Source organism: Phalacrocorax aristotelis, chromosome 9 (assembly GCF_949628215.1).
Source record: "Phalacrocorax aristotelis chromosome 9, bGulAri2.1, whole genome shotgun sequence".
NCBI classification, from domain to species: Eukaryota; Metazoa; Chordata; class Aves; order Suliformes; family Phalacrocoracidae; genus Phalacrocorax; species Phalacrocorax aristotelis.
In genome coordinates, this window is record NC_134284.1 from 13,812,983 (window position 1) to 13,837,938 (window position 24,956).

A 24,956-nucleotide genomic window follows, 5' to 3' on the forward strand; every position below is an offset into this window, starting at 1 on the left:
TAGATGTGTGCTTGGGACATGGTTTAGTGGTGGACTTGGCAGTGTTAGGTTAACTGTTGGACTTGATGGTCTTAAAGGCCTTTTCCAGCCTAACAATTCTGTGATTCTATTATTCTATCTCACTAGAGCTCTAAGTGGATGGCAACCAAGTCTTTACCCTCTTGCAGCTCTTTTAACACTGGGAGCTGATGTAGTTGGTCTCAGACTAGCCCATAATGACTTTTAAGAAGTTCCCCCACTGGAGTTGGTACTAAAGATTAGTCACTGTACAGGGCCAAGAGGATGTGAATGCCCCTCCCAAGTAAGTGTTGTGTATGAAGGATACTTATCCAGATGTTGCTTCTACTTGCCTCTGTCCTGGATAGATCTCTGCTGCTCTCAGCCATTCGTTGTACTCTCTTGGCTTTCTGTCCTTTGAGTGAGGCCAGCTAAACCTCCCCTTCATATGCTGAGAGTCTGGAATTTTCTTTTAAGCATGTGTATGAATTGGTTACTGATTTCCAGCCTCATTTTTTGTGCTGTGCTTAGAACAGAGATTCTGTGAGGCAGGGATTTGGTGACCCTGGGACTGCAGATAGTGCCAGCAGGTCTGGGTGCAGCTGCTGTGCCTCTGTCTTCGGTGAGGGGCTGCAGCTGCATGCGTGTCTGGGACAGGCTTGCAACTGAGTAGAAAAACACTTTTTCTGTGTGCCTCCTCCTGGTACTCCGTATACTGGTGGGTGCTGCTCCAGTGCAAATGATAATGCTTAATTTGTTTTCCACGATTCCCAGTCAGCTGTTAAACCAGAACCTCTAAATTACCCATGGACTCAGATGAGAGGTGGGAAGCCTCAATGGCAGCACGAGTCCCTGAGCCTATTGGGGCCAGAGGGACATAGTCATTAGGAAACAATTAAATGCAAAGCAGACTGAGGAGGAAATGGGTTCCCTAGGGGCTTTTAGCCAGGTTCCCACGTAGTTCCAAGGAATTCTCTTCAATCTTACTCTGTTTTTCTGTCTCTTGTGGGTTGCTTTTGATGCTAATGCTCTCAGCCACTCAGTTCTCAGCATCTTTTTACGGCCAGCAGGTCGGGGGTGTGTTTACTACTCTCTATGAGACAGAAAGCAGTAGCTGGAAATTCACTGTGTGTCCCTGGGATTGGTTTGCCTCTCTCTGGTTCTCGCATCAGCCAGGAGATACAAGAATCCACCTTCCTGATGGCATTCACAGTGCTTCCTCAGCAGCAGTCAAGACAAAAGATGTCTTATCTTTTCCATTCTTGGTCTTGCCTGTAGCAGGGATAACCCTGCTTAAGTGGTCAGGCTTTATGTCCATCCCAGTGGTTGCTTCATCTCACCACTGGTGGCTGGACCACACAGATAACTTGATCTTTTTTCTGAGTTAAGAATCTTTTCCTGGGGTGTCTGCCCTTTTCCTGCATATGATAATGCCAGTGTACTGATGTCAAGGCCGGTGGTAGCCATGGTTAGCCCCAAGATATTGGATGTCTGTAGGTCTAGTGTCAGGAGCATTAAGGGGGATATGAGCTTTCTTCACTTCATTTCTATTTCATTAAATGATTCTGGCCATCTCTGCACACATAAGCTTGGGCATTTCTTCCTGTTTCTGCCCCTACTTGTACTGGGTGAGAGGAGGAAGGAAGGCAGCCTGCTCAGTGCCATTTCCTTACCTATTGCTTTCTAAACGAACCATTTCATTCTGCAGAGGGCCATGGTTCTCTGACATTCTTCTACCTCCTTGAGTGTTTGACTCCTTGAGTGTCTTCTCAGTCTCAAGTCAGCCTACCCTGTGACATTTCCAGTGTGCCTCTTATCATAGCACCTGGATGTCTTGGTTGACACTTTCTATATTGCTGGCATCAATTTCTGTTGACTCTGCTGTCAGTCAGGAGGTATCTCCCAACATGCAGTGTGTTTAAGGGCTGGTATCAGTGGGCTTCAGAGCTGTTGTCAGTGTAGTAGGAGGATTGCAGTGGGTTGGTCATCTTGCAGATTTTGGCAGTAGTGGCCACAGTTGAAAATCTTGAGCAGAGCATTTTTTTTGTTTTCTTAAGTAAGACAAAAGACTACTGTTGTGAATGTGGGTACAGGTATATTTTTTTTAATGGAGATGAGATAGCAAGTAGAGAAAGGATCTGTGGTCAAGGTCCCACTTGTCTTGGGAGACAGTGAGAATCCATTCTTGAATTAACTTTGTTGGCTACAGAATTGCTTTGTCAGGGAAAAGCCATTTGGAGAGGTTAATTAACTTTCTTCCTTTTGAGAGCAGAATGAGGATGTTCTCATTCAAATTCCTCATCATTTGGCTGGCAGTATCTGGGCAAATATTTGGAAGGCGTAACCTTGTGCCATCGTTATACAGAATACAATTTCTTGCTCTTTGGAGGCTATTCCTGGCATTTATTGTGTTTGCTTCTCATGGTGGGGTGGGCGTTTTCAAAGTGAGCTGTGTCTCATAGTGAAGTTGCCTGACTGAAGGATCCTGGAAAGAAAATGAGTGGGTGTGTGTATGCATGCGTTTTTAAAAAAATAACCTACAGTTTCTGTGTAGTTCAGACCAACAAAATAGCCTGTGTCTTTGGACGACCCTCTTGACTCAGTAACATTGTGTGCCCTAAATAATAGGAAGTGATGTCCTAAAATAGTTTCCTCATGATGGAGGTGGACTGCATCTGCTGAGAGGAATCCTTAGGAGCTCTCCATGGCATTCCTTCAAAAAGGCAATGGTAAATGGGGACCGTGGGCTGTTCTACACCACAGCCAGTGTGTTTGGTGGTGGCTCTCTGCCTGTGCTTCAACCTGTGGTGAACTGGGTTGAGAAGAAGCAAATGAACTTCCCTAGGAGACACAGAATAGCCATTAGGTGGCAGTGACTTTCTGTCACCAAGCTAAACGGGAACCAGTAAGAGAGGTGAAGGGCTTCGCAGCTGATCCACAGTCCCTGAGCTGATCATGTTAGGTTGCCCTATTATGTGCTCCCCAGGATATCTCTTAATCTAAAAGGCATGGTTGATGCTAATGCAGCCTAAAAAAGCTACTAGCAGGGCCAGCTGGTGGCTTGATGACTCTACATTTGAGCACTGCTGTCTAGCAAACTTCCTGCCAACACATAAAGCATGAAAGCTTTGCGCTGAAAACACATAACAAGCTGTAAAATAAATCTTATAATTATAAGACACTTCCTTTTCCTCCTTCTGCTTTCTAGAGTGGTGTCAGCTGAACATTATGGCCACAGCATCTCTAGGTTTTAATTTTGTAACATTAGGAAGGTCCTTTTTTTGGGAATGTGTGCCTATAAAACAGGATGTTCCTCAGTCCTCTGCAGTGATTTATTCAGAGAGATGGGACATCTCACTGTGACATTTTTGGAGGAGGAGCGAGGCGAGAAGTGAGGGGGAAGAGGCAGTGCCTCATGTATTGCACTTTTTTTCCTGGCTGTGCACCCTTGTCTTTGAAGTGCTTCACTCCAAGAGCATGAGCATGAGGTATTAGGCACACCACTTGCCTAAGTGGTCCTGCACCTTTCTTGCACCTCCCCAGCAGGAGTGAAACTGTGTGCCTGGGGAGCATTTAGCCTTCTCTCCTCCAGGTGGGGCTATCCCTTTTCATTTGAATCCCTGAAGAACTCATTACTGTGCTTCTTTATAGCTGCTGAAGTACATAATAGCCAGAGGAATATCTGAAGAACATCTCAACCTCAGCGAGGAAACCAATAGGAAGCCCTTGAAGGATGTAGGCTGCAAGGAGCCTGCACCATGAGGAGCACTATAGAAAGAGCAAATGGAAACTGAATAAATAGTGTTGTTTTATTTAGCGTTTGGGCTATGCCTTGAGTCCCAATGTGAAATGAACACTGTGCAGTGCAAAGTCAAGAGATATGGCAAGAGATGGTATCTTCTTTGAAGAGCTCATGGTTGATATTTATTTGTTTGCCTAGATTTTCCTCCTAGAGGTGTGTAGTACAAATAGATGTGCCCATAGGATTTTTCAGAGCATTGAAGACCTGCGTAAAAAGGGAACGAAACAAAAAGAAAGTGAGAATCGCTTATCATGTCACTGTAAATAACTTAAGGCTCATCGACTCTGGATCAAGCCCTGAGTAGGGATGTTTTCTTAATGAAGGACAGTGTAGCTTTGAACTACTGACCAGTTTATATGACTTGGTTATTAGTTTACAGGCCACCTGTAAACTCAGTAGAGCTGATGGGTAGCCAGTGCTTTATCTATTTTAAAAATAGGAAGACAACTGGCTTGATAATTTAAACAGACTAGGGAAAAATAGAGACCTGAAAGATTCATTTGGGGATAGAGACACATCAGTACTTGCAATGACAAACTGGGCTTCTCAAATGTTGTTTTGTTTGGCCTTTGAGTCCTTAACAAGATCCATATTGTGGATTCTTTTGCCCTTCTAAGGTTACTGTAATCAGCTTGCAGTGAAACACCAGCTTGAAGGACCCCAAATTAGGAGTACAGAAATGTGAAAACAGGAGTGAAAAGGCTAGTGTGGTTTGCAGAGGGTATTTCACATATTGGGCCAGTCTGGAATTTCAGAGCAAGACTGAATACTGTAGATTTGCTCTGCTAAACCAGTGACCTTATCACATTCTCTCCAAAGTGTATCTGATAAAAGAATATGCTGGAGGGTAGCATGTGATTATCTCACCTGTCAGGCTAGTGTCTTCATTTAGTCTGTTAAGTCAGTGTTGAGTGAATTGCTGTGGTGGGTGGTGTCTTGCAAATACTTCTCTAGACTTCTTGGCAACATTGAAGATGTCTTAGTGGGTTCCAGGCAAACCCTTTTACCTATGCAGGGACCATCCTGTTTGCATACTTGGGGGAAATGTGTCTCTGAAGGGAACTTCGCTGTCTTCATCTGGTGCCCCAGGGCCAGACAGGACTCTGCCAGGCTAAGGAAGCCCTGGGGACTAGGAAAAAGGAAGCAATGTTTCTCTTGATTTGGAGCAGTTGCTGATTAGTTGAGGAACAAAACAAAATGTAAAGTTCCATGCCAGGTTTGGAAGCTACTCTTTACTTTATTGACTAGGGTGTTCAGGTGCCCTGCGTAGAAATCTGCTGATGTGAGCACATATCTGCATTTTTGTACGTCTGGACAGGCACATCTGTCTGCCTCTAGACATGTGCCTGTATGTCAGGGTGTGAGTGCTTCTGTTGAAATAGCCACTTCCAAGACAGAGTCAAAGGTTCAAAGATGGCTTTGGAGGAGTGAATCCAAGATGGTAAAATCACATTCACTGTTAGCCTGGTTAAACCTAATTGTGGTCCCATAGAATTGGTTTGGGATTTCTTTTTTGTTTGATTGTTTTCTTTTCTTTACTTTTACCTTGAGAATCCTGTCTCAGTGGCTGCAAATTCTGCTGATGGTGCACCATTCAGAGCAGCTTGCTGCTCCTTCCTCTGCAGCAGCATCATCTTGGCAGGTCTGACACCAGTAACAACTTGTTTTTGTCAGTGTACTGAGCTGATGTGACTTGGAAGGGGCCCACAGTGAGCAGATAAACATGGTGACAAGGGTCATCTATATACAGACTCCACTATGTTCCCAGCTCCACTTCAACAATGAATCTGCATAGGAGCCTGCACACATACACACAAGCACAGTGCTTTATGAAATGGCTCCTGCCGAGTCTGGATCCATTTACTGACTTGCCAGCTTTGCTGAATTTAGAGGTAAATTTACTGAGAAGGTCACTAGAATTGCTTTTTAAAAAAACCCTAGCTCCTAAAATGTGTTTACTGCCCCTGCAGTCTCTGAAAATGTACTTGTTTTGAGTTGCCTGTGAACTCTGTAACTGTGCAGGCTGTTTGTTACTGTAGGGTTGCTCTGAACATGAGTTGTTTTTTGCAGGATTGCTGAAGGGGAGCAGGCTTTGCACTCCCACTTGATTATCATAGGACTGTTGTGTGAAGAGAGGTGGGGAAGATACACTTTCTTCCCTTAGGCCCTTCCCTTGTGTTCACAGTCAGGCAGCACAGCTGGGCATTTCCAAAGCCCAGCAGGAGCTGTTTCATCTCTGGAGTGCTCTGTTATCGCCTGTTCTGTCTCTCCTCTTCCTCTTCACGACAGCTTCCCTACTTATGTTTCTTGTGGTAAGACGAGGTTTTGCTGTGGCAGTCTGAATTGGGAGTTATTCACTGCCAATATATGGAGTGGCGATCCTTGACTGGCGAACATTGTTATAATGAAATGATGGCTTCTGAGTGATGGGGAGTGAGAAACAGCAAGGCTGTTAGCTGGAACCGTGCTTTCCTTACTCTGAGCTGGTGCTTGTACTGGGCTGTGTGCTTGAAGACGAGAGCGGTTTGCAACCTGATACATGTGAAGATATATATGAAGGGCTCCCAAGAGCTATACCAGCTCCTGCCTCCCTGACGGGCAGGGTTAGATCAACTGCAACATTCCTCAACCTCCACTGGCCCCAGAGGCCCCAGGCTAGGGACTGAGTCTGCACCAGGAATGAGGGTGATGTTTGATTCTTTTAAACCTATGTTTTGATTTTAGGGTAGCAAGTGCTTGGTAATGTGGCTCAGGACTGAGCAAAATGCAGGCAGAAGCAGCTTCACATATGCCCACCTCCTGGTATATCCCCGTCTGAATGCATGCAGCTTCTCTTGCTAGCCCTGCAAAGCTGACCTCTCTGTTCACTTGCTCTGCCATCCTGTACCAGGCCTGAATCAGCTTCCTGCTCTCCTGATTCTCCTGCAGCCTGACCCACCTCTGCCTCTACCTCTCCCCACTGATGCCTCAGCCCTGGCTGACACCTCCCTGGCATGTGCTGTGCCACTGTCAATTGGGTACACACTTTACCCTACCAGGTCTTACATTCGTTAGCAGCTCATGTGGCAAAGATTTGTCACAATCTTAGTTTTCTGAGAAAATTGAGACCCAGGCACTGGGTGTATTCATCGCCAGCCCCAGTCACGACAGCTCTCCCAGGCTGCTGCTTTGCACACCTGTGTCAACAGCAGCCGAGCCAGCAGCTTTCTGCTTCCCGGTCCCTTTCTGGAGTAGGATTCCCAGCACTGACAGAGCTTGGTCCTCACCTGGAGAGACAAGCTCCACACTGTATGTGCCTTAGCTTTGTTCCTGGAAATCTCACTCCAGAAACAGTCAGATGTCAGGTTTGGTAACGTGCTGAAATCCAATGAGCTCACAGCCCAAGGAATTCTTGCATTTACAAGCAGCCTAGAAAACCATTATATTTCATCTTAGTATTGAAAGGCTAATGCAGGCATGTGGTTATTATTTGAAGGATACTAAATTTAAATGAAGCAACAACAAAGAAGTCAAGCTCTATCTTTCTGCAAAATCTTTGAAATGGTGGGACACATGTGTAGCTAATGAAATAAGGTTCCTTTAAATATTTTTGAAAAGTGTTCACTGCTTAGAGTTGTTGGAGGTATGTGTAGTAAATTAAAGAAGTAGCAATGTATAGATAAGACCACTTCCCCACACAACCCCCATCCCAGTGGCAGATGCCCCTCCTTCCACCTGCATTGCTCAACAAATTTCATCTCAAGAGGGGAAATGAATTCTCAATTGCAACATGCCTAGTAATTAACCGCACTGTAATTCTGATGTGCAGTGCTGTCACCCACCATCAGGTGGGAGTGGAAAAGGCACTGCATTTTGTTGATGGTTGAACATTTGTTTTCCTCATCATTTTGACACCAGAGGTAATTGCCATTCCTGAAGTATTCTCTTGCTACCATTACAAAGCAACTGTTAGGGACAAATTAATTATGAAGAATCTCGTTATGACAGATTAATAGGCCAACAGAGGAGATTTCTTTTTTTCTTTCAGGCAACTGAATAGTAAAATCTAACAGCTCCCATATAACTGCTAGAAACACGTGCTTCTCTGTAAGGCAATACATATTTTGTGGGAGATGGGGGATTTGCAAAACTAGGACTAGAGTATAGAGTGGGCTTCCAAGCTTGCTTTTACTGAACTTTTGGTCTCAATATCATGTGCCAAAATGAGCTTGAATCTGGACACTGCCATATGGAGGGGAGGTCTTCATGGCTGGTATTGGACCAATGTCTTCTGTCTGGGTCATGGTTGAGCAGCATCAGGAAGGCTTGGAAGTGAGGAAAGCTGGACTTGCAGATTTAATGGATTTTAGAACAAGACATAAAGTCATTATCTGGACTGCTTTATGGCCAGTAAGGGTTCCCTGTGTTAGGGAGGTCAGATCTGATGTGCTGGCTGAGTTCCAAGTGGCCAGTGATGTTCTGCCTGCTTTTATCCCCCTGGAAGCTGCAGACTATCCACACCAAATTATTCCTGAGGGGTGTTCTCTGGGGACTGTTGTGATGTGGTCCCTAAACAGCTGCCTTCCTGTAGCGGAAGTAATTGAAGCACCCAGCCTCTCTGTGACTGAAGCATTCTGTCAAAGACCGGGGTGGAGGAGTTTGAAATACCTGAATTGCTCATGGCTGTGTTTAGAAGCTCACCCAACTTATGTATAGTCAGGACAGCGATTTATGTAGACTTGGTAATTGTGTAGACTTGGTAATTGTGCTTTCGAAGAGGCAGTTAGATATGTATCTTATAGTTGACTGGCTGCTATGGGATACTAGTGAATCCCAGGTGCTGATGAGCACACGATTAAAAAGGAGTCTATTTTAGGCTCCAGAATGGGCATAATCTAGATTTAAATAAGGCTCCTGGAGGGAGGCCTGTTCACATTCTCAGCTTTACCTTCTCTGAAATCTCACTCAAGTTGTCAGGCAGACATCTAAACAGTTCATCACCTCCAGCCAAGTGTTTGTACATACAGTACTCTGTCCCTGCCCAGGAAAGGAACACATTCTTTGTGGTAATCAGTGCACAGTGCCCTTTTGTGCCATGATCTTCTTGATGAGACAACAGTTAAGCTCCACCTTTTTCCAGAGACCAAACCAAGACCGTGTTTATCCCATTTTCCATCTTCCCCTGCCTGCGGACATCAGCTCCCTGTTTCACTGTGACTTCATCCTTCTTCATGGGATTTCTGTATCTCTGTGTTGAGTATGTAAATGCCTTAATAAAATAATTATATGAAGCTAGAAGTCATAGATAGCATTACTTTTTAATTACTAGCATCTGATTTCTTTTCATTGCTTTGCTTCACGCCCACCTTGTGTAGTGCTAATTCTCTATGGTCCTTTTTGGTGTGCAAATTTTGTCTTGGGGACTATACACAGTGATTGTATTTTGCCAGCAAGGTCTGATTCTTTGGAGGATCTTTGTCAACATTATTTTTCTGTCAGGTTTTGTACTGATTGCCTTTGTGACAGGCCTTGTGTCTTGAGTTTACTATTTACCTTCTAGTTAACATTAGAAATCAGCTGTCTTTGACAGCTGATGGAGGGTTGTCTCTTGCCTGTTACCTCCAAGGCAGTGTCATCTTTGCTTTCTCTTGTTCAGTGTTAACCTCTTACACCAGATTCTCTCCCTTTTGACAAAGGAACCTTGACTTCTGCTCACGTGAGATTCAAACTGAAACCTCTGGATTTCTAGATGGCACTTTCTGTTTTAAATTGTGGTAAGCACTGACCGATTTGCATTTTTTTCTACAAAGAAGTTGTAACTGGGTAGTGATGGACCAGGCTTTCTTTACCCTGCCCCTTTGGGTACTTGCACAGGTGATCTGTGGTAATCACCATCTCATATATCAAGAAAAAATCTACCCTAGATTTCCACCTGATAAAGCGCATTCCCTGCTATTTGTAGTTGCTTCTCTGGAAGGAGGGGTGGGGTAAGGGTAGGGGTATTCCTCCACAGGCAACTGAGCAGGAATCTACTTTATTATTTCCTGGGCCTAACCACTCTTAAAGACTCTTGACCAGTCACTTTGATCCTGGATGGGTTAGGTAACCTGGAGGTGGAGGCTTTCTGCTCCTTTTCTTCTTGGCTTAACTCCCCGTGCACTGATAATATTTCCTGTTGCACCCAATTGCTTGTAAGTAAAATAATGGCTGACAGTGAGTCTGCAAGCAGAGGGACACTCTGTTTTCTTAAAATTATAGTAAGACAAGGCATCCAACAGCTTTACTATTTTATTCTAGGTTCTTATAATATGTTTGACATTTACAAATGCAGCATCCCTGCTGCATGGATGTTCTCATTCATCTCTTAGATGAGGGGGAAGACTCAACAACTGGCAATGGAAAGGGCAAAATGTTGAATACGTAACTGTATATAAAGATGATCTCATTCCCTTCACAACCTTGGTGAGCCACGGCCAAGTGCAGGAGAGACATGTACAATATTGTTCATTGTGATACCAGCTGCAATAAAGGCAATTGCTTCTGGTACTGCTGAGGGTAACTCCTTCTGCTTATTGTGAGAGCAAAGTAATCTAATCAGGATAATGAATAACCAACATGCGGCCTCACCTGGGCTCTGCTTTTGTTCATCTCAGTGTGGTGCTGTGTCAAATATTCTTATGTTTTTCTTTATTAAATTGTTATTTCATGCTATTTTTAAGTGGCACCCTCAAAGCTAATAGAGATTCTTTCTGTTGTGTTCCTAGCAGCTGTAAAGATTCAGTGGGCCAAACGCTACCTTCACTGGCACCCACATAAGCCCGTTTTTTCTAAAATTCTGCTTCCATTGGCACTTGCACAAACCTATTGTTTTCAGTGAGAAAGCAAAGGAGTGGCTGCAAGGAAGGATCTGACCTTCTAATTGCAGTTTAACAAGTCTATTGATTGTGCATGAATCAGAAGAGACACCAGCTCAGTCTCCCATAGTGGTGACATTGCTGGGATGCTAATAGACACTGGCTGCCTTTCTTGGTCTGGAGCTGTGTGGTGTTAACTGGATGAAAAAGCTGGAGTAATTTTTATATATAGATATTTCACTGAAGTCAGCAACTGACTGATATCCAGAAGGCAACAGACCTGCTGAGTAACAAGGGGACATTTCCTTGAGGTTGTGGTTTTTTTTTTTTCCTTTTCTTTTCCCCAACATAGGCATTTTCTAAAGCAGAACTGCACTTTGCCAGTGAAGATGACTTACTGGCACCACAGCCACTCTCGACCTGTTGGATGTAGTGCCGTGACAGTCACTGCAGTTTTTTGGAATTGACAGCATAATCCCATGGTTGTTATCTTTCCTGACTTCCTTGTCAATCCAATTTAATCACTTCTAGGTATTTCATGTGTTACTGTCTCTCTCCTCTTCAGGCATCCTGTTCATATGGGGAGAGGTCTGTTCTTTAAAAGTCAGAGCTTCTCAGAAGGGGAAGGAATCTGCCTCTGTCAGTTTGATAAGGGGATGCATTGAGATCTCTAGAGAGGCTGCAGTGGAAACCCTTCTTTCTGGGTTCTGTGACTAACCTAAACGCTGGTGCCCGTCTGTGTGGCTGTAAGAGAGGGAGCCCGCTTGCTCTGCTCCCCTGGCCGTTGGAGTGACCTGGCAGGAGAGAAGTTGCATATGTACAAGGTGGAGAAGCTGCTGTTGCACAGTTTAATTGCCTGATGTTGACTCAGATAGGTCCTGACTGGAGGTCAGCTGTGACGTGCAGCTGGTAGGGTGGGATTCAACTGTTGTGAAGAGAAAAATGTCAGCCCAGATTCTTTGGCGTTGACAAAGTGGATGTGACGATTTCTCCCCTCCAGCTGCAACGGCTGCCTCTGCGCTTCCTTCTTCCCTGCACACCCACACTAGGAGAGCAGACTGTATGAAGCTACCCTGTCTTGACCCTCAGCTGCTGAACTAGATGAGACTTAGCTGAGCTTTCTCCATCTTTCCTTCTGTGCTTGGGCCATGCATCCTGATAAACCTCACCTTTCAGTGTATCTTCTGTCAGTGCTTGCTGTGGACTCCATGGCTTTTCCAGCTCCATTTTACTGCAGGATGGGGTGTGGGGACTAAGGGAGAAGACGATCAGATGCCCATCCTCATCTCTGCTGCTAGGATCCTTTGCTTTGAAGGCCAGGAATATTCAGCATTGAACAGATTCCCTTGATACTCATTTAATCTCATTTTCCACCTCTTCACTAACCCTAGTAACTCCCTGTATGTTTCCCTTCCCATTTACAATGTCTGACCTCTTGAGTAGTCGGAAAATGTTACCAGGTCAGCCTTCTTGGCACCGTCTGGTTTTATTATTGAGGACAAATCATGAAACTCTCTCATTTATACCATTCATCTGTCTTGCAGTAGCTGCTGATGTACTTTTCCTTGTTTGTTTTGCTCTCTCTACTCTATCTGGGCCTTCAGACCTTTTTTTAAGTGAAGAAACCATCTCTACACCACTCTTCCTGATGCAAAGCCTTCCTGTACATAGCCATAACTGTATGAGCTTCAGTGACAGCTAATTCCTACTGTGGCCTTGTTTGAGCTCTTCCCCCACCCTCCACACAGCCCAGGATCAGCCCTCACTTCCCATGTTACTGCCTTCCCAGGGTCTCCTTACGTGGGCATAGCTGTCTGGGGAGTGTTCTCCCTTCAGGTCAATTTTCTGCAGAACAGCATGTCTTGCTGTTCAGTCAATAGTTTAAGGTTTCTGTAGGGTGTGTCAGCAGCTCCTGTTTAGGGAATACTACTGAATGTAACACGTATCTTTGTTGATCTTGTTCCATATAGCAACTGAAAATAGCAAATAAACCAGGGCTTAATAGGACTGATGGCTGGCAGCCCCTCACCACAGCTAAACACTAGGCCATATAAGATGGTGTCTTTACAGCCCTCAGCTTGTTTCCACTGCCATCCCATGTGGTCTGACCCAAGCTGAGCTGAATTAATTTTGTTAGCAAGATTTTGAGAGGCACTGTGTCAAAGTTATTATGATATCACCTGCTTCCATAACAGGAGCTGCAGGCACTGTGATCAATGGATCGAGACGATGGATCATGCCTAATTTCACTGTGGCTTCTGTAAATGTCTCTGTGCCTTCTGCAGCCCTGCTGCTGAATGATTCCTATCCTCCATGGGTGCTCTGCAAAAAAGCACAGGACAGGTCTCTCTGTATACCAACCCTATCAGGACAGCAGGGTGCTGAGCAGGTTCCCAGAAGTGCGCCGACTTTGCAAGTGTTATACATCTGTGTATACATAGGTCTGGTCCTTCCTTCTCATGCAAATCTGGTCTGATCTTATCCTAATACGTAAGTACCATTCACTTGAGTGTACATGCCCCAAAAGAGAGCCTGTGTAAAGTACGTGTTGTGCAGTCACAGTACTGTCTTATGGAGAGGGCTCCCCTCAGGGTAAAACAGCCTCCAGAGCAGAACCTTGTTCACTGGAGGTGATGTCTGTAGGTGTAGAGGACTCCACTTGACTCCCAGATTCCCGTATTCAGCAGTTTGATCTGCAACTGTTAGTGGGAGAGAATAGGCAGGTCATGCCATAGCCATAGAAGTGCTATGTCCTGGTTCTTTTAGCATGTTATTTTCCCCTTGTGCCTGACCATGCCTTCTCTGTGTTCCTTGTCCTTCCTGCTCAGGAGACTTAGACAGCATAGTGCATTATATCACAGAGGTGTCTAGAGGAGAAACAGCTGCTCCCTTCTGATTTTTCTCCTGAACTGCCCCACAGATAACTAATTGCAGCTCACTTGCTTCTATTAGCTATTTACCTAAAATTGAGCTGGCTAATGAAAATGTTTCTAATTAATAAGAGGCAGATTAAAACTTATTACAGCAAGGTCGTCAGTAATGAGAGATAATCAGAGCACAAATGACCAAGCTTGGAGCAAAATGAAGATGGAACACGAGCAGACTATCAGCACTGGTTGTGCATACACCAGCCAGCAAGGGCAGAGTTTAAGCAAGGTGACTGCTGGTGCTTCATGCTGCAGTCGAGTAACACTGCTTCCTTCTCTCAGAGCAGCTTGGGAAGTGACTGGCTGAAGAAACGGACCACAGCCCAGCATAAATGTTTCCTGAATCCAGTGCCATCTCAAACTAGGGGTTTCTTGCTAGGCCACCCCTTAGTGACCTGTACGGATTGTTAGGAACCATGTTGTGAATCAGGGTATTCGTGGGAAGAGCATGGAAGTATGTGTAGTGTAGGTGGGAGGTCAATGTCTGTGTGTGCTTGTGTGTGGAAATTCAGATGCCTGGTGGCTCAGACAGTGAGAGCTTGCACATCTGTTCAATGTGAAATGGGCTGGCCTAGGTTTGGAAAAACCCCTCCTGATCTCCAGGGAAGGTTTGCACAAATCATGAAATGTGTTTGCTTTAATTTCATCTGCCTTTAGCGCTGGTCATACCAGGCCCCAGCACCAACACCAGATTTCAGCTGTCTGACGCAGGCTCACTGTGTATCCTTCCATTTGTACAGAGTTCACTGGCCATCCTGCTAGCTGTGTGACTCCTTGTTCCCATGTTTGTGAAGCTGAGAAGCTAAGAAATTGTCACTTTAGTCTAGGGGATCATCTCCATCCTTTATCCTTTGCAAGTTACAAAGCTCTCTTTCTCACTTCCTGGCTGTCCCACTGGCAACCTACTGTTGTGCTAGAATTTCTGAAGGATTTTGATATCTGCTAGGACTATTTTGAGCTATGGAAGTCAAAACTGAGGTTTAGGGGGATTCCTTTTTAACCAGGATCTGCACCAAAGGGAGCTAACTAAAAAAGTATAGGTCTGAAAAGGTAACAATGTACCTGCCTAAGGGGAAACATGTGGAATGCCCTACTCTCAAATGGGGAGGCAGAGACCCATAGGTAAATCTTTAGGAGTGTTATAAAAACTTACACAAACAAATAATGAATTATTAGATAATAGGGTACATCACAGCAGGAGTTATTCCAATTCCAAAGATGTGGATCTGTCCATGATCAAAGTATGATCAGTTAGTATTGGTATAAGGAAGCATTTGAATGGGAAATATCTGGTGAGCATAGGAACGAGATTTTGTAAAAGGTGGGCAGGAAAGATAGTACAAAAAGGAGGCAACAACAATTCCATTTAGAGTTGTGTCTCTCCTTGCAGCACCCCTGCTGTCAGTCAGTTTGATTACCAGGCTGACAGTGTTAGTGAAGGCTATAGTAGCTTGTATTAACTGTATGCTTATTCAGATTTGTTGAAAGAGGAGATAACAGCTGCTTGGATGCAACTACACTGTCATTGCAATGGGTTCTAGGTTTCTATTGCTGTTTTAAAAGTTCCCAAGTACCCTATTCACTTCACCAGTAGCTGTATATTTCCTAAACAACTTCACAGATCTTTTGGCATGGCACTTGATTTCAGTCTGTCACTGTGTTAAATAGAGGTGGACATTTTTTCATTCCTTTCCAGTTTGTGCTGTCCTGGGTCATCTAAAGCTGTTCCATAGTTTTACCAGTCATGTGCATATGACCCTGTCATTATCAGGGGTGGCACAGAAAAGGACTGTGGCTGAATTCCTTTCCTATCTTCTCTGATATGTCTTTTTTCCCTCCCTGACTTACCATGTTTTGGGGATACCCACTACAGAGGTGTGATGACATCCTCTCTTCCCTCTGTATGGAGTCCAAGGGACAGCCTGGCTCTTCCAGTCCAGTCTCCTGCTACTTCAGGCATCCCTGGCACACTTGGCTTGTCCAGGATGGCTGACAACATATATGCCTGGGATGCTCCCACACACTGTGTGCTGCAAGATACTTCCCAGCATCTCAAAGGTTCAATATGAAAGACCATGAGCAGCAATTCTGCTGTGCCATGGGTAGAAAGCAGGAGTCCATCACCAACGTCCCCAGTCCTGGCAATGGCAGGTAATTTAGTAAATACAGAAGATCCTTGGAAGCAGGTTGAACCCCAGCAGAAGTGGTGACTGATTTAACCGGAATATGGGAGCTGGATACACCAAATAGGTTCTTTAAAGACTTTAATGATGCTGGGAGCATCAGTGCACTGTTTTCATTCCGTCTCTCACTGTGGCTGATCAATAGGGTAATTTTTGTCTTGATGCCTTGAGCAAGAGTGTTTAAAGCCCTTTAGACATTTTATTACATGGAATGTTCTTATGAGTCTGTAAAATGGGGGATAACATTCCTGAGTTTTGTAAAGAGCTTTGTAAAAGCACTTTTAGAGATGAAAAGCTCCATATAAAATCAGGTATGGTTGTTTTATTATAAATGTCTAAAGCCTTTCTGAATTTCATTAAGCTCTTGGCTACTCTGTCCTCTGACAGTGAGTGCCACTGGTTAGCGCTGTACTGTGCAAAATGGGATGGTAAAAAAAGAAAGGTTGTTGCTTTGTGGAATGTCCTATTATTTGCTGTTTTGTGAGAGCTGGAAATAGGTGTGGGAGATTTTCTTTTTATTATTTTATATAACTCTTCTCTCTTGTACATCAACTCTCTAATCTAAACAGTCCCCTAATATTTCAAATCTCTTTTTTTATAGAGTCTTTTCAAGTCCATGATCATTTTTCCCTGTCCTTCTCTGTCTTTTTCTTCTTTACCTCTTTTTGTGATGAGTTGTCCAGAATCCAAGGTGAGGTTGTGCTTTCAATTTATACAATGGCATTTTGATACTTTAATGTTTTACCCTTTTCCTTTCTTTACACAGTCAAACAGCTTGTTTGGGTTCTCCTGACCTGCACTGTGCATTGAGCAGGTGCCTTCACTGAGCCCTCCACAACAATGTGATGCAAGTTTTGGGTGGTTATAGTTAATTTAGGGCCCATCAGTGTGTGCAGGCAGGATAAATTGCACCTTCCAATACGTGTAACCTTGCAGCCACCTATGCTGATGGTGATCTGCCAGTCTATTGATTGTTCACCGGTCTTTGGTAGGGACTTGGCAGGGCTTATTTTTCTGTAGTGGTGAATAATTTCTGTTGCATCTCATGGAAGTTTTGTCACTGTACCGTTCTCTCCTTTGCCTGATCACTAGCAGGGAAATTAAACCTTTGTGTAAGAGTGGGTGTAATGGGACACTCTGCTGTTTGTTTTTAACTGTTATGCAGGTCAACCCATTTATAGTAGAAAGCCTCTTCTGCCTTCTGGGTGCTGCCTGTACCTGTTTCCCTTTTCATCACATTTCTCAGTGTTTCCAGTGCTAGTTCAGCCTCACTGGAAGTAACAGCATTGCAGGTGCTAATGTAGACAGCGCTTCTGCAGTATCACCTTGTCTAAAAGAATTCAGAGCAGGTTGAAATTAAGCTGGGGTAAAAACATCACTAAATGTTGCAGCCTTGTCCTAACTGGAAAGTCCCCCACTGCTGCTGTCTGTACTGCTGGGCTTGGTGTTGCAAAGTGGGAATTCTGAGCCGGGAATGGGATAAAATGAGCAAGTGATGTAAAGGAGCATCCTTACATCTTCTCCAACAATTATTGTTTTCTGTTCACTCTTTGTGAGGGAATTTATTGAAAGGCATTTGAAAGTTCCAATAAATATCTCCCTTTTCTCTTTTATTGACCATTGCATTAACATGCTCAGAGTATTTTAGTGGACTGGTGAAGAATGATTTTTTTTTTTTCTCCTCTCAAAATCCCTGTCAGCTTTTTTCAGGCATATTACATTTAGCTAGATGATTTTTAGTACTCTCTGTAATTATTGTCTCAACTAATTTAGAATATTATACAGAATAAAAGCTTGTAAAACTATAATTTCCCAGATTACTCTGGATTTTTCTTAAATACAGGGCAACATTTGTTCCCCTTTGGTCCTCTGGAAGCTAACAGTTTTAATGTGTGATCCCCTTTCTATTATGATTATTAGCATCTCAGCTAGTTTTTGAATTAATCTGCAAGGTTTATATGATTGGAGTTTTCAAGGTATTTTCTGGAGACATCTTTCTTGAAATACTGTCTTGGAGACTGTATCTCTGTTGTAAGCAGTGGTGGGCAGGCTTCCCTTCAGCGTCCTGCCCCATGCAGGGAATTGCCTGCAGCAGGAGAATGTGCCTTCTTTCCCTCTCAGGTTGGGAGTAGGTTGGATGTGAGTGGGCACCATGTGGCATGGAGCTGTTCCTGCTCACCTGTACAAGAGTGCTGTCCAGTGTTGAGGCGAGAGGAGGAGCAGCCCTCTAACCCTGTCTCTGGGTGAAATCCAGCTTGTTGTCCTTTGTGAGATGTCTGTGTTTGCAGTGTTCCTGGAGGCAGCACTCATCATCAGGAATTTCTGGTGACTTGTTTGTTTTGTCTTTGATTAATTGCATTTCAAATTTTCTCTCTGCATTCCTAATCCTCATTTCACATTTTGCCAGCTATGAGTACGCCCTTCAGGGTTGGAATGACTTTTCTGAAGGATTTTTCATATGAGGAGTGCCTTCTACCACTTACCTTACAGTCTTTAGTGGCCTTTCTGAGCCCTTTTGTCACTAGGTCTGTCACCAGACACCAGATGCTCAAGTTTCCACCAGTATATTTTAACTTCGGTATATATTATTTTCTGCTAAATTAATTTCTTTATCTTTAAGACCAGATTAGCAACTGCCATTTTGAGACACTTGCACGTCTGATGCTCTGAAGAGCAGTTCTTTGCCAAGGTCTCTGTGAGTAAAGGCTCCTTCAAAAGCATCAAAATTACTTGAGGTCTCCTTGTACGTCAAGTGTAAATTAAAAAATGTGCCTTTGCAGCTCTGCTTGCTGAGTATGTGCTTCATCCCAGAGGTGCTTCCTCTCCATACCTGACAGTTATTACTTCCATTATGGCCCATATGGAACAATTTTAATAATCAGTGTTAATCCCAATCTACCCAGGGTTTAGGTAAACCACGAGTCTGACAGCCATGCTGTGGGCCAATGGAGAATTTGTCCTGCTGAAATTCGGGGAAGGGGTTTGAGACAGAAAGAGATGCCCATGTGGACTGAGGAGAGAACCATGTACACACTCAGATAGCATTTGTGATCTGAAGTGCTTCCCGAGGGAGGCTTATTCTTGGTAATCCTTGGTACATGAAATTCTTCCTTTCTCTGCAGTGTGCTCCTAGGCATGCTGCATGCAAGCAGCTCCCTGTCCAACTAGCCATTGTTCTCAGCTCTTTTCCCTGATAAGAAGAATGTTCAAGGTATTGCTTATGCAACAAAGAGCAATATCTTGTAAGATTTCTTGGAGAAAAGCTCTGAGACATTCTGGGCATTTCCATTTATGCTGCAGTTTCTTCAAGGTAGGACAGAAACATGGGTCAACAGTATCAGACACAATAGTAGGAATGTGGCACTCTTACTTTGCCTATGATTAGGATAGCATCATCTATCAGAGAAACAAGTGCTGCATCTGGACTGTGACCTAGCTTGGGAAGATCCAGGCAATTAATAGATAGTGTTATGAACATTTTTCTGCTAAAAATCCTGACCTGGTTCATAAGAAAAGAGACCTTGGAAGCTGCATTCACAGTTCTGCTTCATTCTCACTGTACTTCTGCCTCTACTGAGGGCTGGAGTTTTATAAAATGTAGAGCTACAGATAGATTTCCTTCTTTCGAGACAGGTTGCCTGGTCATTTTCAGTCTCTCTAGCAGGGGCAGTAGCTGGCATTCCTTGGTCTGGCCAGCCAGCCGGGACAGCTGTCTCTTAGGAGTTTTAGCCAAGCCAGTTGTGAGAGCATGGTGGAGGTATGCTGTGCATGGGGGTTTTGTGCTTTTTTATTCCTGGAGCCCTCTGTAAGGATGCTCTTGTCTCTCTTGGCCTGGACTGCTGTGTCCATGAAGCCAACTGAGTTCTCTACAGGGTGGGTAAGTTTGGGAGGGCCAAAATATCCTCTCTCCTTGTGCTAGAGGAGAGAGGAGCTATTTCTGCCTGCTTCTCAGCCGTGACCAACATGAAGATACACCCTGCATCCAAGTGTGTCTACAGCCAGTTGCGTTTTCAGCTACATGAGTCTTCCATCCTGTTTTTTCCATCTCCCTTGGCGATCTGTGTGGGATGGGAAGGTGCACTGGAGCCAGCTACCACCTCTACCTCCAGCTGGCTGCCCAGCCTCATGCCCAGCACCGCGCTACAGCCCCAGGGGTGCAGCTGCTCTGCTCTGAGCCATGCCTCAGCCTGGAGTCATTTGATGGGCTCCAGCTGTGCCTGTGGGAGGTTGCAGGACCCTTTGCTGGCCTGTGCTCAGTGCTGGGGTTTTTGGAGCACATCTGCAAGGAGCCTTGCCACTGTTTCCCACCTGTGCCCTGGGCTGTGGCTGTCAACACCTCGGGGGCAGCCAGCCAGCTACTGCTCCCCTTTTCCTTCGCTGCTGGCAGGGGTTTTCCTCCACGGCTGGAGGCACTGGGCAGAGGGCGATTATCAGAGCTGCATAAAAGCTGTTTGCCTGTAATGGGCTGTCCTCCTGGTGCTGTGACAAACTACCCAGCTGCTCTGGCTTCCTCCCTCCCTCTGCCTTTCTCTTTCAACCCATTAGTCCCTCACAGCTTTTCTTGCTCTCTCATCCTCTTTCACAGCTTCCTTTTCTTGTCCCCTTTTGGCCTGCTTTTGCCCCTGCTGCACACAGGGAAGGAGAGCAGGGAAACAGCCAGGGCGCAGGCTTGCTTGTTACAGCAGGAGCTTTAAAACTGTTGTGTAAAATGCAGCACAATAACGTGAGAGATTTCAGGCATGCTCGTGGGTGTTATTTTCTGCCTATGTATTTGTGAGTCCTTCTGAGCAGGCAGTATGCTGGGGGAAACTCACTCTCTTAGCGTGAGTTATGCTTGCACATGTGCGCCCACCTAGGAGTGTGTGTGCGTATGTGTGCATCAAGCTGCCAAGTCTCACGCACTGAGTGTGAGACTTGCACATTAGGCTTTCTCCTCACACTCCCCCAGGCCTGTGTTTTGTGCACTTGCAGCTCAGCACCCAGTCTGTCCCCTGATGCATTCCCAAATGTGAGACACCCTGTCCCATGATGTGAAAGCACTGCTTTGCAAGGAGGGCAAAGACAGCCACTAAATGGGGAGCGTGTGGGGGTGTGTGTGGTATTCATGCATGTTTGTGGTGTTGTTCCTTTCTGTCATGTACTTTGAGGCTTTTGGTGGAGTCCCTCACCACAGGATCTTGGGCAGATGAGGTCTGCAGGCACAGGGTTTGACCTTCAGTGACATCTGACACAGAAACCAGAGGAATTGGGAGCCTCCGTGCAGCTAGGTGTCAGGCATTAACAGGAGATGGGTGCGGAGTTATTTTTTGTCATTGATTTGCTTAGATTTTATTAATGTATCAGGGTAAACTTATCTGAAATTTATTAAAGAATATTGAGTATAGCTGTGTCCTTGGCAGGAGGCTTTTCTAGTGAGAGTAATAAAGGCAGAATAAATCATTGTCACTGAAGGATGTCGTGGCTGGTGTGTTCTTGAGAGGCAGAATGAAGCTCAGGAGCTGAAATCCAGACCAGGCAAGTGGTCGGTGATGGGTTTTATCATTTGGTGGCTGCATTTTGGCCAATGTGAGCAGAACTGGCAAGTCTTCTAATTCTTAGTTTCTAAACCTACTGGCACTGTGGACTTTGTTGGCAATGTAAGCAGTAAGATCAAGACCTGGCTGGACTGGAGGGATTTAATTTCCCCTTGTGGTGTGTCAGAGTGAGCTGAAGAGGATGAAGGACAGCCCACATACTGTCTTCCTCACTGCCAAATAGACATCTGTAGTTTTGATTTTTAACAGACTCTTTTTCCAAGTTCCTGGAAGTTTCTGGGAAGGTGTCTGTGGCTTTCTTCTCACTTTAATTCATCACACTTACACTAAGAGTCTAACGCACGATTGTGGTCCTGACTATTGTCTTTTGGCAAAGGGTTTCCAAACTGTGCATTGCAGTGAAAACTGATGCTGCCCTATGGCTCATCATCTTATTCTGTGCAAGGATGTAGCCCTGGACAGAGCCAAAAACTAATGTGCCGTCACTGATCATGGTGCCTGTGCAAACAAGTGGTAAAACCCATTATACTCTGGAGCATCTTGTCCTGGTCTGGTCCAGTCCCTCTAAATCAAGCCAGAGTCCTAATACTTAGGTGTCACATGAGATGATGATGCCCAAAATCAAGAAGGGAAATCCCAGGTCTGTTTAAATACTGGACAAATAAAAGGTGGGTGTGTGCACGCAGCAGACAGCAAAAGGGCTTGGCTGACGTTCTGGTCTCTCTGCAGGTGCATCTACGCTCTGCTGAGCGCCTCCGGGAGCTGTGCTGTGCCAACCGAGGCACCTTCATCAAGGTGGGACAGCACCTGGGAGCGCTTGACTACCTGCTGCCTGAGGAGTACACCCGCACCCTCAAAGTGCTGCACAGCCAGGCCCCACAGAGCACCAGGCAGGAGATTGAGCAAGTCATCCGTGAGGATCTGGGCAAAGAGGTAGGGGCAGCCATAGCCTGTGTTGGCTTCTCAGGCCTTAGCAAGCCCTGGGCAGCTAAAAGAAGGAAACCAGGAGCAAAGAGGTCCCTGGTAGTTCTCAGCTGCAAGAGATACCAAGGGGACATATCTCCTCCTTGCCCCTTGGGAGAATGCCATGTGAATTTTCCCTGTCCATTGGGCATTAATGGCAAGCTTAGGAAAGGAGAAAGTAACAGAGGGTTAAGGGTGTGAGGGCTGCCAGATGGAAATGGCAGGGCTCATCAGAGCAGCGTACCTCAGAGGTTATGCCAAGACTAACAGGGCTGCTGGAGGTCAGGATGGAGGGCTGTCTGCCACACTGAGGGGTGGGAGATGGAGATATTGATGTTCAGGACAAAGATACATTAGCAGGGCTCTGTGAGGGACGACTGCTCTCCCCTAGCTGCACTAGACCAATTCCAGCTAGCACTGACAGCCTTTTACTTTCTCGAGCCCCTAATTAACCCTCAAAGAAAATAATAGCATAAATCACTTTTGGTGCTTGCAGTCAGGTAATACAGTAGCCCAGGATTTTGTGTCACCGTTAACCCTTAGCAGCCCACAGAACTGAGATCAGAGGTGGGTGCCTGTGTTCATTAGATTTAAGTCACCACAACATTTAGAGAGGGCATTTTGCTACTTTGAATCCTGCCCCTTACAAGAAGAGGTCCCCTCACACTCCAGCCAAGTTTGAGGAGAGGCATTTCAAGGATCACAACTGACATGATGAGAGGGAGGCAGGAGGCAAGAGTGTGCAAAGGCAGTTGAAGAGAAGGTGGGTGTGAGGGGGAGGAAGACAGGAGACTGAAGAATAGAAGCAGTGTGGACATGTGTTTTGGGGTGTTCTGGGATGTGTGACTGTGTGGTGAGGAGGTATAGGGGTAACATGATGGCATAAGTGAAGTATTTGCACCTAATGTGAGTATATTACGGGCAGATTTGGATGGGGTGTGTCTGCCTATGTGTAGTTTTAGGGTCTAGGTATTGTCTAGTTGAGAAGGACAACTAGTATTTCCTCTCAGTTTAATGACAGGGTTAATGTCTGACGTGCAAGATACTCCTTCTCTCAGTGCTGCATCCTTGCAGCATGGCTGGTACCAGCTATGTTTCATACCTCAGTGGATAGATGGAGCAGGGCAGGCTAGCTGCTCCCTGCAGACCCCTGTTGTTCCATGGGCCTCTATCCGGCAATGTCCTCTGCAGAAGCCACGGAAAGTCACCCTGAATTTAGCCCCCATTAAATGACCACGGTCCTGGCTCAGTTTGTGTGGCATCTCTTAGGCTGAGCCAGGTGCTCAGAGGTGGGCCCGCTTCTTTTCCCTCAAGTGCATGTTCAGCTGCCACTGATACTCCCTGGCTTCTTTCAGCTTATTGGGAACTAGATGAGCCCTCCATGCCTCATTGATTCTCAGCAAGGCAGCTCAAATCCAGTCTCCACAGCAGCCTTCCCACTTAGCATTCATTCCACCCACATGGGCAGTGCTGGGCAATATTTAATTTTAAAGAGACAGAGAGAGGGGGAAAAAAGGTAGAAATGGGAAGAAAAGGATAGAGGGGAAATACTAATGAGAGTAAGATAGTGATGATAAAAGACAGAAATGAAGAGAATGACATATATAAAAATAAAGGAGCTGCTGAAACTGGACAGTATTAAAAGCAGAGATAAATGACCATTTCTGTTAGTTACAAGGTACCAAATAAAGGTATTTAAAAGCAAAAGAGATTTGGGGAACCTAATGCACCAAAGTTGTCTTTGCTGGAGTCCAGAGGATTTAATAGGATTACTTCAGGAATAAATTTTATTCCAGTGTAGCTACATCCTCAGAACATTTTAAATAGCTGAAATATAGATCACAGAAGGGCAAGGTGGAGTGTCAGAGCAGAGGGGAGTGCAAAGGGGGATCCTGAAACCTTCCCCCTTGGGACCAGCATCACACCTGGGAACTTGCAGATGAATTCAAATAGAAGAGAAAATGGCAGTGAGGGAATCTTCCCAGAGAGCCTGGGCCTAACCCTGCTGCTCTCGAATTCAGTGGTAAGGCTTCTAGTTCCCCCATCAGGTGCAAGAGCAGGCTTCTTGGATGAATCTCGAGTGTAGGCAAGAAGTGATTACATACAGTTGGGATCAGTGCAGAGCAAATGGGGGAAGTAGCAACTGGAAATACAGAGGTACCTAGGGAGGAATGTGACAAGCTGACAGATTAGGCAAGAGCTTGCAAAAGGGCATGAAGATCAAAAAAAGCCAATTTCATGTATATAAGCATTTTTTCTTCAGTCAATTAGAAATAGTCTGTCTTCTGATGTGACCTACTCTGGAGAAGCTTATCAGAGGCTTGGATGTTTGACAAACGGAGTGATTTTGTGGGAGAACTGGCAAAAATGGAGAGCATGCCAATGGGACTGGTCTTTGGGCAAAGGCAGAGGGCTTGTGAGGTGGATTTACAGCAGTTTGACATGGCTCTGTTGTCACCACACAGACTTCACAGACTTGCCTGAAACCCTGCTGATGGGGTAACTCCCATTCTAGGCCAGCATCATGGCTGGAGACAGGGAGCTGCAGCATGTAGCTCTGCTGCATGAGCTAATGGACTGATTTAAAGGCAAATGGCATGTGTGCTGCTCTGACACAGAAGGAGAAGCATCATATATGCTGACTAGTGGGTTGCCCTGTCAAACCCTGTTTTAAGTCCAGAGTGAATCTGTGTACCTACCAGAGATCATTGGGGTAA

General features: G+C 45.2%; 1 protein-coding gene across 6 annotated transcripts in view; it reads left to right on the top strand.

Annotated features, from left to right (window-relative positions):
- Positions 1-24,956, top strand: part of ADCK1 (aarF domain containing kinase 1) — a 93,731-nt gene that overhangs the window by 20,617 nt on the left and 48,158 nt on the right. For 4 of the 6 annotated variants that reach the window (XM_075103625.1, XM_075103624.1, XM_075103623.1 and 1 more), the window contains exon 4: positions 22,006-22,209. The exons of the other annotated variants lie outside the window; for them this stretch is intronic. In XM_075103625.1, coding sequence (XP_074959726.1) covers positions 22,006-22,209 — 204 coding nt within the window. The remainder of the gene's footprint in view (positions 1-22,005; positions 22,210-24,956) is intronic. 6 annotated transcript variants of the gene reach the window in all.